The 13,920-nt window shown below is 48.7% G+C and overlaps 2 protein-coding genes across 3 annotated transcripts in view; one reads left to right on the top strand and one right to left on the bottom strand.

The window, feature by feature from the left end:
• RPS23 (ribosomal protein S23) lies at positions 1-1,889 on the bottom strand. Its single transcript, XM_050986997.1, has 4 exons — positions 1,635-1,889; positions 1,225-1,384; positions 335-455; positions 1-196 (listed from the first exon to the last, which is right to left on the bottom strand). Exons 1-4 carry the CDS (start codon positions 1,636-1,638, stop codon positions 50-52), a joined length of 432 nt encoding a protein of 143 aa, XP_050842954.1. The 5' UTR covers positions 1,639-1,889; the 3' UTR covers positions 1-49.
• LOC103823063 (V-type proton ATPase subunit S1-like protein) overlaps positions 1,882-13,920 on the top strand; it is a 26,477-nt gene continuing 14,438 nt past the window's right edge. The window contains exons 1-2 of one of the 2 annotated variants that reach the window (XM_050986989.1): positions 1,882-2,037; positions 2,120-2,334. In XM_050986989.1, the coding sequence (XP_050842946.1) occupies positions 1,882-2,037; positions 2,120-2,334 (371 nt within the window). The remainder of the gene's footprint in view (positions 2,038-2,119; positions 2,335-13,920) is intronic. The other variant, XM_050986990.1, reaches the window with a different exon arrangement.

Raw genomic sequence — 13,920 nt, forward strand, 5'->3', positions numbered from 1 at the left:
AACGTTTGAAAACCAAAGATTTTATTGGTGTTCCTGTCAGACCGAGGGTTTACGACCTGGGTCTCTCCTTCTTGCCCTTGTAGAGGGCCAGCAGGGACACGTTGGCCACCTTGACCACCTTGAAGCGCACGCCCGGGATGTCCCCCACGGCGTGGCCCTTGCGCCCGAAGCCGGCCACCAGCACCTCGTCGTTCTCCTGGGACAGACGGACAGTGAGCACAGAGCCAGCCCCAAACTCCCACCAAAACCCACCACCACACTTATCAGAGCTAAGACAGTAAATCTGATTTTCACACCGTTTTCCCCACAAGGTTTTAGGGTGCTGGGCAGTTACCTCGATGAAGTTCAGGCAGCCATCGTTGGGGACAAAAGCTGTGATTTTTTTGCCGTTCTTAATGAGCTGGACCCTGACACATTTCCTGATGGCAGAGTTGGGCTGCTTGGCCTCTACCCCCCTGCAAAGGAAACCAGCCAGCAAAGAAATCAGGGTGGGGGACCAGGAGGGGCATTAATTAACACAAAATTTACCTTTTTTACCTTCTGTTCAGTGTGAATTGTATCAGTACCTCAACACCTGGGAGCTGTTTGGAGGCACTGAATTAACACTCAATCAATATTGATCTAGATTTAAGCTTGAATCCATAAAATACCACTTCCTGAGCCAAACAGAAACTTAAATTACCTCCAGATTTATGCAGTAACTCTAAAAAAAAAAAAAAAAAAAATCAAAAGAGAAATCCCTAAACTGAAATCACAGAAACAGTGCCTCAAACCTAGAGCCATGGCAGCAACCTAATGAAATTTATAAATTATTTAAGAGGAGGAAAAAACCAGGTGGTATCTATGACACATGAGCATTACTTCCTATTTGTGCCAAAAAATCCTGATTATCGCCTATGCAAAAAAAAAAAAATCCCTGATTTTTAACTAAAATTCTCTGTTTTTTCTTACTTTTAAAACAAATTTATTTTCTCCGATTCTTTCCACAAATTTTGTTTTTCCCTAATTTTTGGTAAAACCCCACACGTTTCTCCTGCTGGTCTAAGTTGTGCTAATTCCTCACTTTTTTTTTTCCCAAACTATTTCTGGCCCAAGATCTTTATCCCCCATCCCCCCTGCTTTTTTTGGAAAAAAACCACCCTGAATCCCTGTTTTTCCCCATCCTTCGCGGAGCTGCATCCCAGGGGTTCTGGGATGCCCATTCCAGCCGGGAGGAGCACCCACACTTTCTCCAGGACGATGCCCTTGGCGTGGGAAGCACCCCCGAAGGGGTTGGCCTTCAGCGCCGTGCCCAGGTGCGCCTTCTTGTACTGCTTGTCGTGCCACTTCTGGTCCCGGCGGTGGCTGCGCAGCTTCCGAGCGGTGCGGAGGCCTCGGCACTTCCCTGCAGGGCGAGACGGGGCCGGCGTGAGGCGGGGAGGGAGCCATGAGGGGAAGGCGGCCTGAGGCCCATGGCGGGCATGCGGCGGGTAATGGCGGACGCGGCCTCACGGCCTGTAGCGCTGCCCGCACCGCACCCAGCCGGCTGCGGGCGGGCGGGCGGCGCCTGCGGAGCGCTGCGGGCAGCGCGGGGATCCCGCAGCCCCTTTCCCGGCCCGCTCCCAGCCCCGGCCCCACCGCGGCCCAGCGCTCACCCATCTTCTCCGCGCGGCTGCCGAGCGAGAAAAGAGGAAGGAGGTTCCGCGGCTGCCGCCTATAGCCACGCCCGGCAGGACCCGCGCGGGCTGCCCGCGCCGCGCCTGACCCAAATACCGACCGGCACCGCGCAGGGCGGCCCGGCAGAGAGCAGACAGACCCAGGGTTCGAGTCCCGGCAGGGCGGTGCAGTGAGGACCCCTCCCGCTGCTGGCCGCAGGTTCGAGTCTCGGTGCGGCGGGTTCGCATGGCGGGGCTCTCAGGTTCCCTCAGGCCTCACAGAAAATTGGGGAAGAAAATTTTGGAACCAGAGCTGGGCATAAAAAACGGGCATTACTTTATTGCTACATCGCTTGCGTGTTGGGGGGAGGGGATTGTCTCTCTTCCTATCACCGACATCGAGGTGGGTCGTGTGTGTTTTTTCATTACAAAAGCTTTTCACCTGTTTCCAAAAAGCCTTCAACGCACGCTAATCAATGTCACAGCTGTTAATGCCCTCCACACACGTGCCCCAGCTGTTTTCACCCTCCCCTGGCCGCAGGGCTGAGGTGATGCCCAGGGCTGAGGTGAGGTCCGGCCTGGATGTGCCTGCTGACCTTTGCCAGCAAACCCGACTGACCAGCGCACTCAGGGGAGCTCCTGGTTACTACTGGTGTGCAGAACTGCCAATTAAAGATCTCCTGATTGTTATTTCTGACAGGTAAAACCGTGGAGTTTTTTTTTTTTTTTTTTTTTTTTTTTTTTTTTTTGTGGGCCTTGTTTCCACAAAGGGCTTCAGGCATCCCTGGAATGGAGGGTTGGAGTCCCGGAGGTTGCGGGTTCGAGTCCTGTGGAGGGTCTGGGATGGGCAAGGACTGTCCCCAGGGCTTGGTGGGGCTTGAACCAGAATTTCTGCCGGGAATGAGCCTGTGCTGAGCTGGGATTCCACTCTTCCCGCAGGGAGGAAGCAACAGGGTGAGAGAAAATGACATAAAGTTTGTGAAAAATGCGTATTTTATGATTAGCTTTTGGCAAATGTTACAGTGAATATGATATGTGTTGTGTTAGGAAGTTATGCTGTATTGACTTTTTTAAGTAGTGTGTTAAATACAGTTTTAGGCTATAGGATAAGGCTAAAATAGAAACTATGCTATGTAAGATACTTTTTTAAAAGAAAGGGCTCACAGTGAGACAGCAGCCACAGGACACCTGAATCTTTCAGAGAAAGAGAATTTTTTGCCCCATTATCAAAAGAAACAAACTTCTTTCCACCTCACTCAGCCCTGAAGGCACTGTCAGGATCCAGAGGCAGGAGCTGACCCTGCCCAGACAGAATCCTGTGTGGGAATGGAATTGATGCACCATGGATCAGGTGTATGAATATGCAACAGGCTGTTGCTTTTAAGGGTTAATCCTCTGTTAATGTGGGGCCTTTTTGTGCTTATTTTACCCAGAAAAGGTACCCAGACTGTCCCTAACTCTTTGTTTTTATTGTCTCATATTGTCCTAATCCTAATTGTCCAAATTACTATTACTTTAATTATATTGCTATTTTATAACCTTTTTATTACTATTAAACTTTTACAATTTTAAAAACAAGTGATTGGCGTTTTTCACACAGAGGTGGTGGTTTCAAGTCCTACAGAGGGTCTGGGATGGGCAAGGACTATCCCCAGGGCCTGGTGGGGCTTGAACCAGGATTTCTGCCTGGAATGAGCCTGTGCTGAGCTGGGATTCTGCTCTTCCCCCAGGGAGGAAGCAGCAGGATGAGAAAAAATGGCATAAAGTTGCAGCAGGAGAGGTTCAGGTTGGATACTGGGAGAATTCCTTCCTGGAAAGGGCTGTCCAGCCAGGACAGGGTAGGGTCCCTGTGCAAACCCAGGGCACTCAGGGAATATTTCTGTCCCCTGACCCCCAGGGCAGCTCTGGCTCTGACCCTCATCCATGGAAAAAGTTTCCCAGACTTCCAGATGGACTGGAACCCACAAAAGTGGGAAGCAGATTATAGAGAGCAGTGTGGGTGTGTCACTGGGTGAGAAATTGAGGGTTTGGGGTTTTTAGGGTGTTGTGGATGGAAGCAAGGTGAAGGGCACAGGGAGGGTGGGCTTCTGGGCTTCTTCTTCACCTTCTTCTTCTTCCTCCTTCTCCTTGGGTTTGGGGGGCATTTTGCAATTGGGCAGAAAAGTCCCCATTGGGGCTCTTTGGGATCAGTTATTGGGCTAAAAGGGAAATAATCCAGGTGTCAGCTCTTAATGGGACAGTTTAGCTGTAAAAGCCCTTGTACCAAATTCCACCCAAACCCAAGGAGAAGGAGGAAGAAGAAGAAGGTGAAGAAGAAGCCCAGGATGACACCCTCCCTGTGCCCTCCACCTTGCTTCCATCCACAACACCCTAAAAACCCCAAACCCTCAATTTCCCACCCAGTGACACACCCACACTGCTCTCTGTAATCTGTTTCACATGGGTTCCAGTCCAGCTGGAAGTCTGGGAAACTTTCTCCATGGATGAGGGTCAGAGTCAGAGCTGCCCTGGGGTCAGGGCACCCCAGAGCAGGCACAGAAATATTCCCTGGGTGCCCTGGGCTTCCACGAGCCCTGCCATGGTCAGGGACACTTTCCACCATCCCAGGCTGCTCCAAGCTGCATCCTGCCTGGCCTTGGACACTTCCAGGGATCCAGAGGTATTGTGACTTTAGTTTCTGCACTGCCCCCGAGCAGATCTGCACTCAGTCCTGTAACACAAACAAGCTTGTGTTTCTAATTTCTGAAAGCTGCTTCAGTCCACGCTGCCAGGCTGCACCCATCCAAATCATGAGTGTTCCCTTCCCCTTTTGGGAATGACTCTGAAGAGGCAGTAATTAGATATAAACACATCCTTTTTAACACAGTCTGTGTTCGTAGCTTAAGTGGAAAATACATATTTTGCATTTATGTATTTGTGTTGATGTAGGGCTGGTTTTACATTCAATCTTTATATAATAACAAAATTTCTATATATTATAAAAATCCAACCTCCCTGTGCAAAAGAAACCCCAAGAAATCCCAAACAAACCATAAACCCCATTAACACTTTGAGGAGAAAACACTACTGTTATAAAAGACAGCTCTTGAGGATGCAGCTCCAGTGCTAGAATGCAGTTGTTGTTTGGTAATTTCAGAACCATTTGGTCTTTGTGAAAATGCTGCAGCTTTGCTTTTCAAAGTTAGGAATACTAGGAATACCTAAAAGCTGACTAGGAAGATGGTTGGTGAATATAACATAAATATACCACAACAGACTGGTATTTATTGGACAAATATTCATTAAAAGGTCAAGATCTGGGAAAGAGATGGTTTGCCACGGAGCTGTTGTGGGGTTTGCTCTTTCCTTTTAAACTACACTTTGGGACACTTCTGTTAAGACAAATTTTCTTTGTTCTACCACATTCCTCAAAATTACTGCTTTTTTTTTTTTTTTTTTAATCCAATATGTCATTTTTTAACCCCAGTTTGCAGCTAAACACTACACAGAGCCTCCCTCATTCCTCTCCCTCTCCAGGAAGGGAATTGTTCCAAAAATGGGTTCAGATAAGAGCAGTTTACTAACTGAAATAAATAATAGTTCAAAGCACATGTCAGATTTGAGACAACAAATAAGAATAAAATCAATATTAAGTCTAATGAGTGAGAGGTGTGCAGGCACAGGTGGCCTCAAGGTGTGTCCCTGGAGGGACAGGGGGTTGGAACAAGATGACCATTAGTGTCCAACCCAAACCATTCTGTGGTTCTGGGACCTGCACAGAGTCTGAGACTCCTCCCTTTTTGCAGATCTCCCCTCCTGGGCACAGCCCTCAGGGCAGCTTTGGAGAGTGCTGCCAGATAAGCGTTTCTAAAATTAAGTGTCTTGGTTGGCCAAGCAGACAAATCCACCCAAAATCCCACCACTTATCCTGAAACTCCTGCTATAATCTGATCTCTGGTGCCTGGCGCCCCGTGGTGCTGCACAGCTGGGCTGTGACACACACTGGGATTTTTGTGGGGTTTTTTTTTGGGGTAGTTTCCTTCCCTGAAGGTGCAGGAAGGCCTGGAGTCTGCGTGGGGATTTCTCAGGGATGGGATCCTTTGGGGAAGTGGGACCCAAAAAAAGGTAATCCCGGAATCCCAGACTATTTTGGGTTGGATGGAGCCTTAAATCCCATCCTGCTCCACCCCCAGCCATGGCAGGGACACCTTCCAGGCTGCTCCCAGCCCCAGTGTCCAACCTGGCCTTGGGCACTGCCAGGGATCCAGGGGCAGCTGGCCTGCCCACCCTGCCAGGGAAGCAGTAAAGAGTTGTAAAAGGATTAATTTTTGCATCCTTCCCCAGAAGGATACTTTTTGGCCTGGTTAGCTTCCCAGAGGGAGGATGGTGTTGGAACTGAGACAAGATTTTTGTGTATTTTAAGGCCAGTTTTCTGTCCTTGCTTCCTTGCATTGCCAGTGCACTGGGCATCAGAGCAGCAATGATGTATTGGATCAAAAAGGTGATGTTTAAAGTGGCTGACACCTCACACTTTGGTTAATTTAGGAAGCTTTGTGGTGTCCTGAAATGGCACTGGGAGGGAACTGCAAACAGCTGGAAATGATTTGTGCTGTGTGTGCCCGGGGAGACGCAGCCACGGGGATAGATTATCCATTTGTGCCATGCAAACCCAGCCTGTGCACAGCTCCTGCAGCACAGCTGTCATCCTGGGGTCTCCATCAGTGTCCATTTGGTCACTCTGTGTGACAGGGGGTGGCTGGACAGTGGTGACACACTGGGGGTGGCCAGGGTGCCACGTCTAACCTGTCACTCTCTGACTGCTTCACAGCCCTGACAGAACTGTGAGCCTTTGCACTGACTTGAACTGAATATAATTACCTTTCCTGTGAGGTAGATTTAAAAAAAAACAAAAAAAAAAGAGCATTGTTTAAAGTACAATAAGAGCTGCAGTGCCTCCTTCCTGAGGGTGGGAATGTCTGGGCTGCCTTGCTGGGAGATGGGGAAGAGACAAGTGGCACCTTGCTGCCTGATCACCAGAGGAGGAGTTCTGCATCAGGAGTACCCACAACCAACACCTCCTCTCCAAATGGGGATGGAAAGATGACAAACAGCAGTTTGCTTGGAATACTGGGCACTTTTCAGCCCAGCATAGCCCATCGTGCAGGCTGCAAACAACAGGAGCAGAGGGAACAGCCTCAGGCTGGGCCAGGGCAGGCTCAGGGTGGGCACAGCAGGAATTTCCCCATGGAAAGGGGGCTCAGGAACTGCCTTGGCACTGCCCAGGGGGGTTTGGAGTGCCCAGCCCTGCAGGTGTCCCCTGGAGGTGGCACTGAGAGCTCTGGGCTGGGGACAGGGTGGGGATGGGCACAGCTGGGACTCAGAGTCTGACAGGGATTTTCCAGCCTCAGTGATCCTGGGATTCTGGGATTCTGCTGACTTCCCACTAACTTTGCCCTACAGGTGGTTCATCTGTGGCCACAAAAAGTTCAAGGATGAAGCTTTTTCTGGTTGATTTCAACACAAACCAGGCAGAAGTGCAACAGCAATTCAAAAGAGGAATCACAAGAGCTCCCCCAACCATGCCCTTGTCAGGACTGCTGCATGCAAGGCTCTATTCAGAATTACTTACCAACCCCAGAAACTCAGAGATGCTGATTTTGTTGTCATTCTTCACCAGAATGAGGATCTAATTTCTTTTCCGTCACCAAGTGTATTTGTTTGCGCTTGAACATCATAAAAAAAGCATCATTAAAAGAAATTGACTTATTGTTACTATCAGCAAGAGCCAAGGGGCGAGGAAAGGCTTTTACTCTGGCTCTTTGCTTCACCAATATTCCAGTTAATTGCTGATTAGTGATTTATTACCAATACCCTAGCATTAATATATAGCAAAAGAGTCAGGATATTTTCACTGATTTATTCTGGTTTAACCTATGCTGGCAGTTTGGTGTTAGGTGTTGTCTGGGTTGCCTGCAACCCCCCCCATTTTTTCTGAGCAAATTTGCAATATTTTTTCTGATGTAGAATGGTGTTCCAAGAAAGCAAGTATTGATAAGTTAATAAATGGAATCACAGGGGGTGGAAATGCAGCTGAAGGTGCATTCAGTTGTCACAGAGCACTGTCTGCGGTTCAGCCTGTGCTGACTTTACCTGTGGCCTGCCATGTATTGTTTATGCTACTTTCTTTCACTTTCTCTGCCCTGAAAGGACACATTTTGTTCTTCTTTTGGCCCCTGCTGGTGTGTATTTCAGAGGTTTTGTTTCTTAGCTTTTACTCCCAAGTGGATGAGGAATGTTTGGGAAATGGATGCGCATGGATCAGATCTCAAGGCACCACCAGAAAGCCTCTCTGTGCCTTTCCCTCCATTTATTTAGGAGTCAGGAGTGCTGAGGCATTGGGCAGTGACATTAGTGACCTCACAGTGTTTAGAAAAGTGTGTGACACTTCTGTTCCTTCCCTGGGCTGCTTAAATTTTTAAAATGAGCCCTGTGTCCATTCTGGTGTAATTGCTCTAACTTTGGCATCATGCATTGCTGGTGCTCCTCAGAAAATTTAGGGGTTATCTTCAAGTGGTTTTTGCTTAATCCTACATTCCCTCATCTCATTTTCCAATCTGGGATTGTCACGTAAGCATCTTTACTCCTCCTTAAATTGGATAGAAGCCGCTCAACTGAGGACAAGCTGCTGGGGGATTTCTCAGATGAGCAGATACCCTCTGCATCCCAGAAGGAGAAATGAATTAACATGGCAAATCCTTTTTAATGATTACAATGCTAAAGCCCCAGGCATCCTCTAATATCTGGAATGCCACAGGCAGGAGCTCTTAATCATCAAGTGAAGCTGCACTGGTGGTGCCATCAGCAGGTAGCAGGACAGGAGAGTGTCTGATGCCTGCAGGTTGGTGTATGGCTGTGTCCTGCCTGATATTTAAGGATTTTGGGACTAGATGACCTCCAAGGTCCCTTCCAGCCCAAGCCATTCTATGACTCCATGATTCTTAGAGCTACCAGCGTGTCTGACCCACAAATCTCTTTGAGGATGACCCAGAGCCAACCCCCTGCAGTCACAGTGGTGTGTGGGGGCTTTGGTGTCTCGATCTGAATACACCAAACTGTGATTCTGTGGGCATTTCACGGCTGAGGAATTGTTCCCTGGCAGGGTGGGCAGGCCCTGGCACAGGGTGCCCAGAGCAGCTGGGGCTGCCCCTGGATCCCTGGCAGTGCCCAAGGCCAGACTGGACATTGGGACAGTGGAAGGTGTCCCTGCCATGGCAGAGGTGGCACTGGGTGTGCTTTAAGATCCCTCCCAACCCAAACCACTCAGTAATTTTAGAATTCAAAGCACCAAAACAATTAGCCCAAGAAGTTGGACATGCATGAACTGAATTAGTGCTGAAGAAAGGAAAGTGCTTCCAAATATTTGGCTCCAAAACTTGCAGTGCCTTGCTTTCACATCAGTGCAGTCGAGATAATTAACATACATATATCTATCTCATCTCTCATATAGTTAGGTGACATAAGATATTATAAGACTTCAGAACACAAACAATTCTTTCTGTGAACAGAAGGAGAAATTCCAGAGCTGCTCATAAACATCACCCTCAGCTCCCTTTAAGGTGAGGGTTAAGTGCAGATGAGAAAGGAACCTCAGTGTGATTTTGGAGCCCTCTGATCCTGTCCTTCTGCCCCCTTAGCAAGCAGCTCTCACTCAGGTACACTTTTCTCAGACGGAGTGATCATTGCCTCTGGAGGTACCTGGGAGGTGAGGGCGGGGCACACGGAGGGCAGTGTTAGTGGGGCTGGAGCGGGGATGGAGCCGGAGACGGAGCTGGAGATGGAGCCGGGATGGAGCCGGGATGGAGCCGGGGATGGAGCCGGGGATGGAGGCAGGGATGGAGCCAGAGATGGAGCAGGGGATGGAGGCAGGGATGGAGCGCGGATGGAGCGAGGATGGAGCCGGGGATAGAGCAGGGATGGAGTGGGGATGGAGCGAGAATGGAGCCGAGGATGGAGCCGGGGATAGAGCCGGGATGGATCCGGGATGGAGCCAGGGATGAAGCCGGGGATGAAGCCGGGGATGGATTAGGGATAGGACAGGGGATGGAGCGGGGATGGAGCCGGGGATGGCGCGGGGGTCGTGCAGGGGATGGGAACAGGGATGGAGCCGGGGAATGAGCCGGGATGGAGCCGCGGATGGGGCCGGGATGGAGCAGGGGATGGAGCCAGGGATGGAGCGAGGATGGATCCAGGATGGAGCCGGGGATGGAACAGGGATGGAGGCAGGGATGGAGCGCGGATGGAGCGAGGATGGAGCCGGGGATAGAGCAGGGATGGAGCCGGGGATTGGGCGAGGATGGACAGGGGGATGGATCCGGAGATGGAGCGGGGATGGAGGCAGGGATGGATCAGGGATGGAGCGGGGATGAAGGTAGAGCAGCGGCTCCGCCCGCAGCCGCGCCCCCGCCGCTGTCCTGCCCCCGGAGCACGGCGCTGATGTGCCTGGCGTGGAGGGGCTCCTCGCCTCCCCATGGACGGGAACGCTGCCCTGCCGCTCCTGCTGCTGCTGGCCTGCGCCGGGCTCGGCGGCTCCGAGGAGCGAAGCCCCGCGGGGAACAGGTCGGTACCCGGAGCGCTGGTCTCCATCGCTGTCGTTCGTGCTCTGCTTTCCTCTCCAGGTTTGAGAACACCCCGGGCTAATGCAGAAATTGATTATTTTTAAGCAGGTGGTGCATTAGAGGTGTGACTTCGAAGCATTTTTGTGAAGGTTGTTTAAAATCGGGTGTTTTCTGTGCATCCCCCTAAGTTTAATTTACGTTTTATTGACTCCCACACTGATTTTCCCTGGTCCCTGGGAAAAGGGAGTTATAAATAGCATTACAGCAAGGGTGTGAAAACTACTCCAAAAAACACAGGCACGAAAATATTCTGCTTGTGTGGAATATCTGAAGTGTGAATACAATATTGCAAGTCAGTATTAGACTTAAAAAATTTACTGGAGGTTTGGGTTTATTATTAGTAGTGCTGTTTCACTCTCTAATGAAACACAAACAGTGAGCCCAGATCATAGCAGGGAGGAGAGGGGACTTTGTAGAGCCAAGCAGTAAGAGAGTGAAAACAGCCTGAGCTGTGTGAGTTGAATGATGCCCAAAGTCACCAAAAACAGACACAAAAACTCAGAGCAAGCATGCTGGTGAAGGTTGCAGCTGTCAGTAAAATCTGTGCATTTGAGGCAAGAAGGACATGTGGTGATTTGCCTAAGCTTGTATTAAGAGATCTGGTAGCCAGTTACTGATCAATACTACAATATGTTTTCATTAAATTGCTTACTTGCTGCTCTCCTCTGCCAGTTCTCAGATTTCTTACTGCTCTTCTTAGATAATTTCACTTCTTTGTCTTTCAGTCAGACCAAAATCTGACAGATAACAAGCAGTGGAGCATTTCCTGACCTTTATTGCAATAAATATTAACAGATGAAGTAATGATCTTGATGCCAGTGAATCAAATGGGAATTTTGCCTCATTGGGAATGGCGTTGTACCTGCACAGTGTAAATTTGCTAGAAGTTTTATGAGCTCAGTTGCTTTTCTTGTGTTGAAAACGGAAGCAAGATGATCAGATCATCTTGCTCTGATCCAGACCTTGCTGGACATCCATTAAATTGCAAATCAGCCCCAGTAATCATTGCTTTGTAAAATATTTTTGGAGATCTGTCTCCCTGTGTCAAATGTGTCAAATCACACATTACAAACCCAGTAGAGTTGTGGGGTTTGTAGATATTTCTTATTGATAGGACTTACACAGTGATTTTTTTTGTCAGGATGTTTCTTAGAAGGAGCCAGCTCTTTCCTTGAATCTGGTCTCTCCAAACTTCCACATTTATAGCATTAATGACTTCACTGCAATTCCTTATGCTGAGTGTCCCTAGGACTACAAGCAGTGCATTGTCCCCAGGTGCTCCTCACCTTTCAGAATTTTATTTTTAGTGCATTCGAGATTGCATATGAGATTTTCATAAATTATCTGTCACCAGTTCAGCAGCCAGTGAGGAATTCTGCAGCTGGAGATCATCAGTCCTGGGGAGATGCCCCTGAGGTAATGGAAATACAGAAATGCTGCTTCTGTAGATGCAGAGTGCATTTTCCCATCTGGTGCAGTTTATCAGAGCAGTGATATGAAGAGCAGAAGTGTGGACAAGGCATGAGAACTGCCTGTGGCCTGCACACTCCACCCCTGCTGAGTGCCAGGGTTATCCATGGGGTTATCTGAGTGGAGAAAATGCTGTTTACACAGCAGTCCTCAGAGCTGGACTGTTTATCAACTTTTGCAGACAAGCAAGCCAGACTTGGTTATCTTGTGTGGATGGATAATGTCATCTGATAAAGAGGAAATTTACACTTCTTTATACTTATAATCCTATTTAATTGGGGTTTACATAGTGATTAGTCATTCCAGTGCTTTGTATTAGGGCTAATCCAATTTCATGTGGGTTCCTAACATGCCTGGTGTGGTAAATTCAACAGACGTGCCTGGGTGCACCTGGGAGAGCTGTTTACCAACAGGTAAGGGACAGTGTGGCTCATCAAAACATACTCCACTTGTGATCAAAGGAATTTGAAATTTCAGAGTAAGGGAGGCTGATAGAAAGGTCTGTAACTCAATGTGCTACAAATCATTTGCTGTGGAGAATGCTCTAGTGCTGGCTAGTTTCCTTTCTCTTTCACATGTAATTATCTTTTTTATAATCAAAAGGGAATACATATTTTTCAGCCTGTAGCTATTTTCCCTTTTCTCACTTTCAATACTTTTATTTCCAGGGGACACGCTCCAGCTGAGGGCTCTGCTGCCTGTGGATTCCCAGCTGGCCTTTTTGGGTGGAAAAGCTGCTGTTTTGGCAGCGGGCATGGATCACACCCTGGTGACACCTGAGTGTCAGAGGCAGGTGGCAGAGCTGACAACATCAGCACCCACCCTGCCTGCCCCAAAGCCAGGGCAGTAGGATGGGATTGTCCCTGTGTGCCAGCCTGGCCGTGCCATGGGAATGTGGGGTGATGGATTTCCCTTCCTGCTGGCACTGCATGCCTTCTGCAGGCTGAGAGCAGGCAGCCAGCACTGCTAATTAATGGAGTAATTAGCAGGAGGGCCTGGCTGGAGGCACCTCCCTCACTGTGCCTGGCATGGGGCTGTCAGTAAAATCAACCCACAAGCACCAGGGGTTTGTGTCCAGAAAGGATTCAGAGGAGTCCTTTGCCTTTATTCCAACCAAGGCAGAGGCCATGGGCCATTCCCTGGGGTCTCTCACATTTCTGGAGGTGCAGCCTCCTTCTTATCCCAATTCCCAGCCACATTTCCCTTCTCTCTTTCCCCCTTGGCTGAGGGACTGGAGAGGTTCAGACTTCCCACAACTCCTGATCCCAGAGATTCCCCTCTAATGTACAACCCTCCCTTTTCATTTTTAATTCTTGTGGAATTTAGGGGTTTTTCTTCTTCATTGTTTCTTTCATCTTTCAATGTCTAATTTCATTTCTCAGCCAACCCAAAGTTTATCTGTAAAGGCAAATCTCTTTTTGCATTGATCACTCAGTGAATCCTTCCCATTGTTTCTCTCCTCTCCCAGTGCTGGTTTTACCCACCAGCAGCCCCACAGCTGCTCTGCAAACACAAACCCACTGCTCCTCTCAGGGCTGAGCATGTTCATGGATCCGTGGTGGCTCCTGGGTCATTCTCTGCTCTGCATTCCCCATGAAAACATGAATATTTCACCAGCTGTGCACATTCATCTCTGTTTGAGTGCCTTCATGCTGAAAGCAGAGATGTGACATCTCTGAGCCCAGAGTGGCTGTGCCTACACGGGGTGTGGAGGAGCCAGGATTCATTTTTCTTAATGGACAGTCACAAAAAACAGAATTAACCTTTCCCCTTCCATAAACAGCATAGAAACCTGTCAGGGAATGGAAGGAACTGCACAGTTTTACAGCATTCTTCTTCCAACCCCAGTGTTTTAGTCCAGGTACCTCAGCGTGGTGGTTTCCAAGCTGGAGTAAATGGCTATGAGTGCTTAATTATGCATATATGCAAATAGTGTTTAATTATGGAGAGGAGCTAAACGTACAACTAAGCATAACTATATATATATATATAATATAGCTGCAACTATGTGCAACTGAAGTCAGTATAACTAAATAATGTACATTCATGTTGGTTTGGCATGCCCTGATTTTGTAGGCATCATCATGAAAAAAAATGCTCCCCCAAATTACTTTTTCCAGCCTGAAGGCACGATCTGTCATGAAGAAAGGCTGGAAAAGATG

Source organism: Serinus canaria, chromosome Z (genome assembly GCF_022539315.1).
Source record: "Serinus canaria isolate serCan28SL12 chromosome Z, serCan2020, whole genome shotgun sequence".
Lineage (NCBI taxonomy): Eukaryota > Metazoa > Chordata > Aves > Passeriformes > Fringillidae > Serinus > Serinus canaria.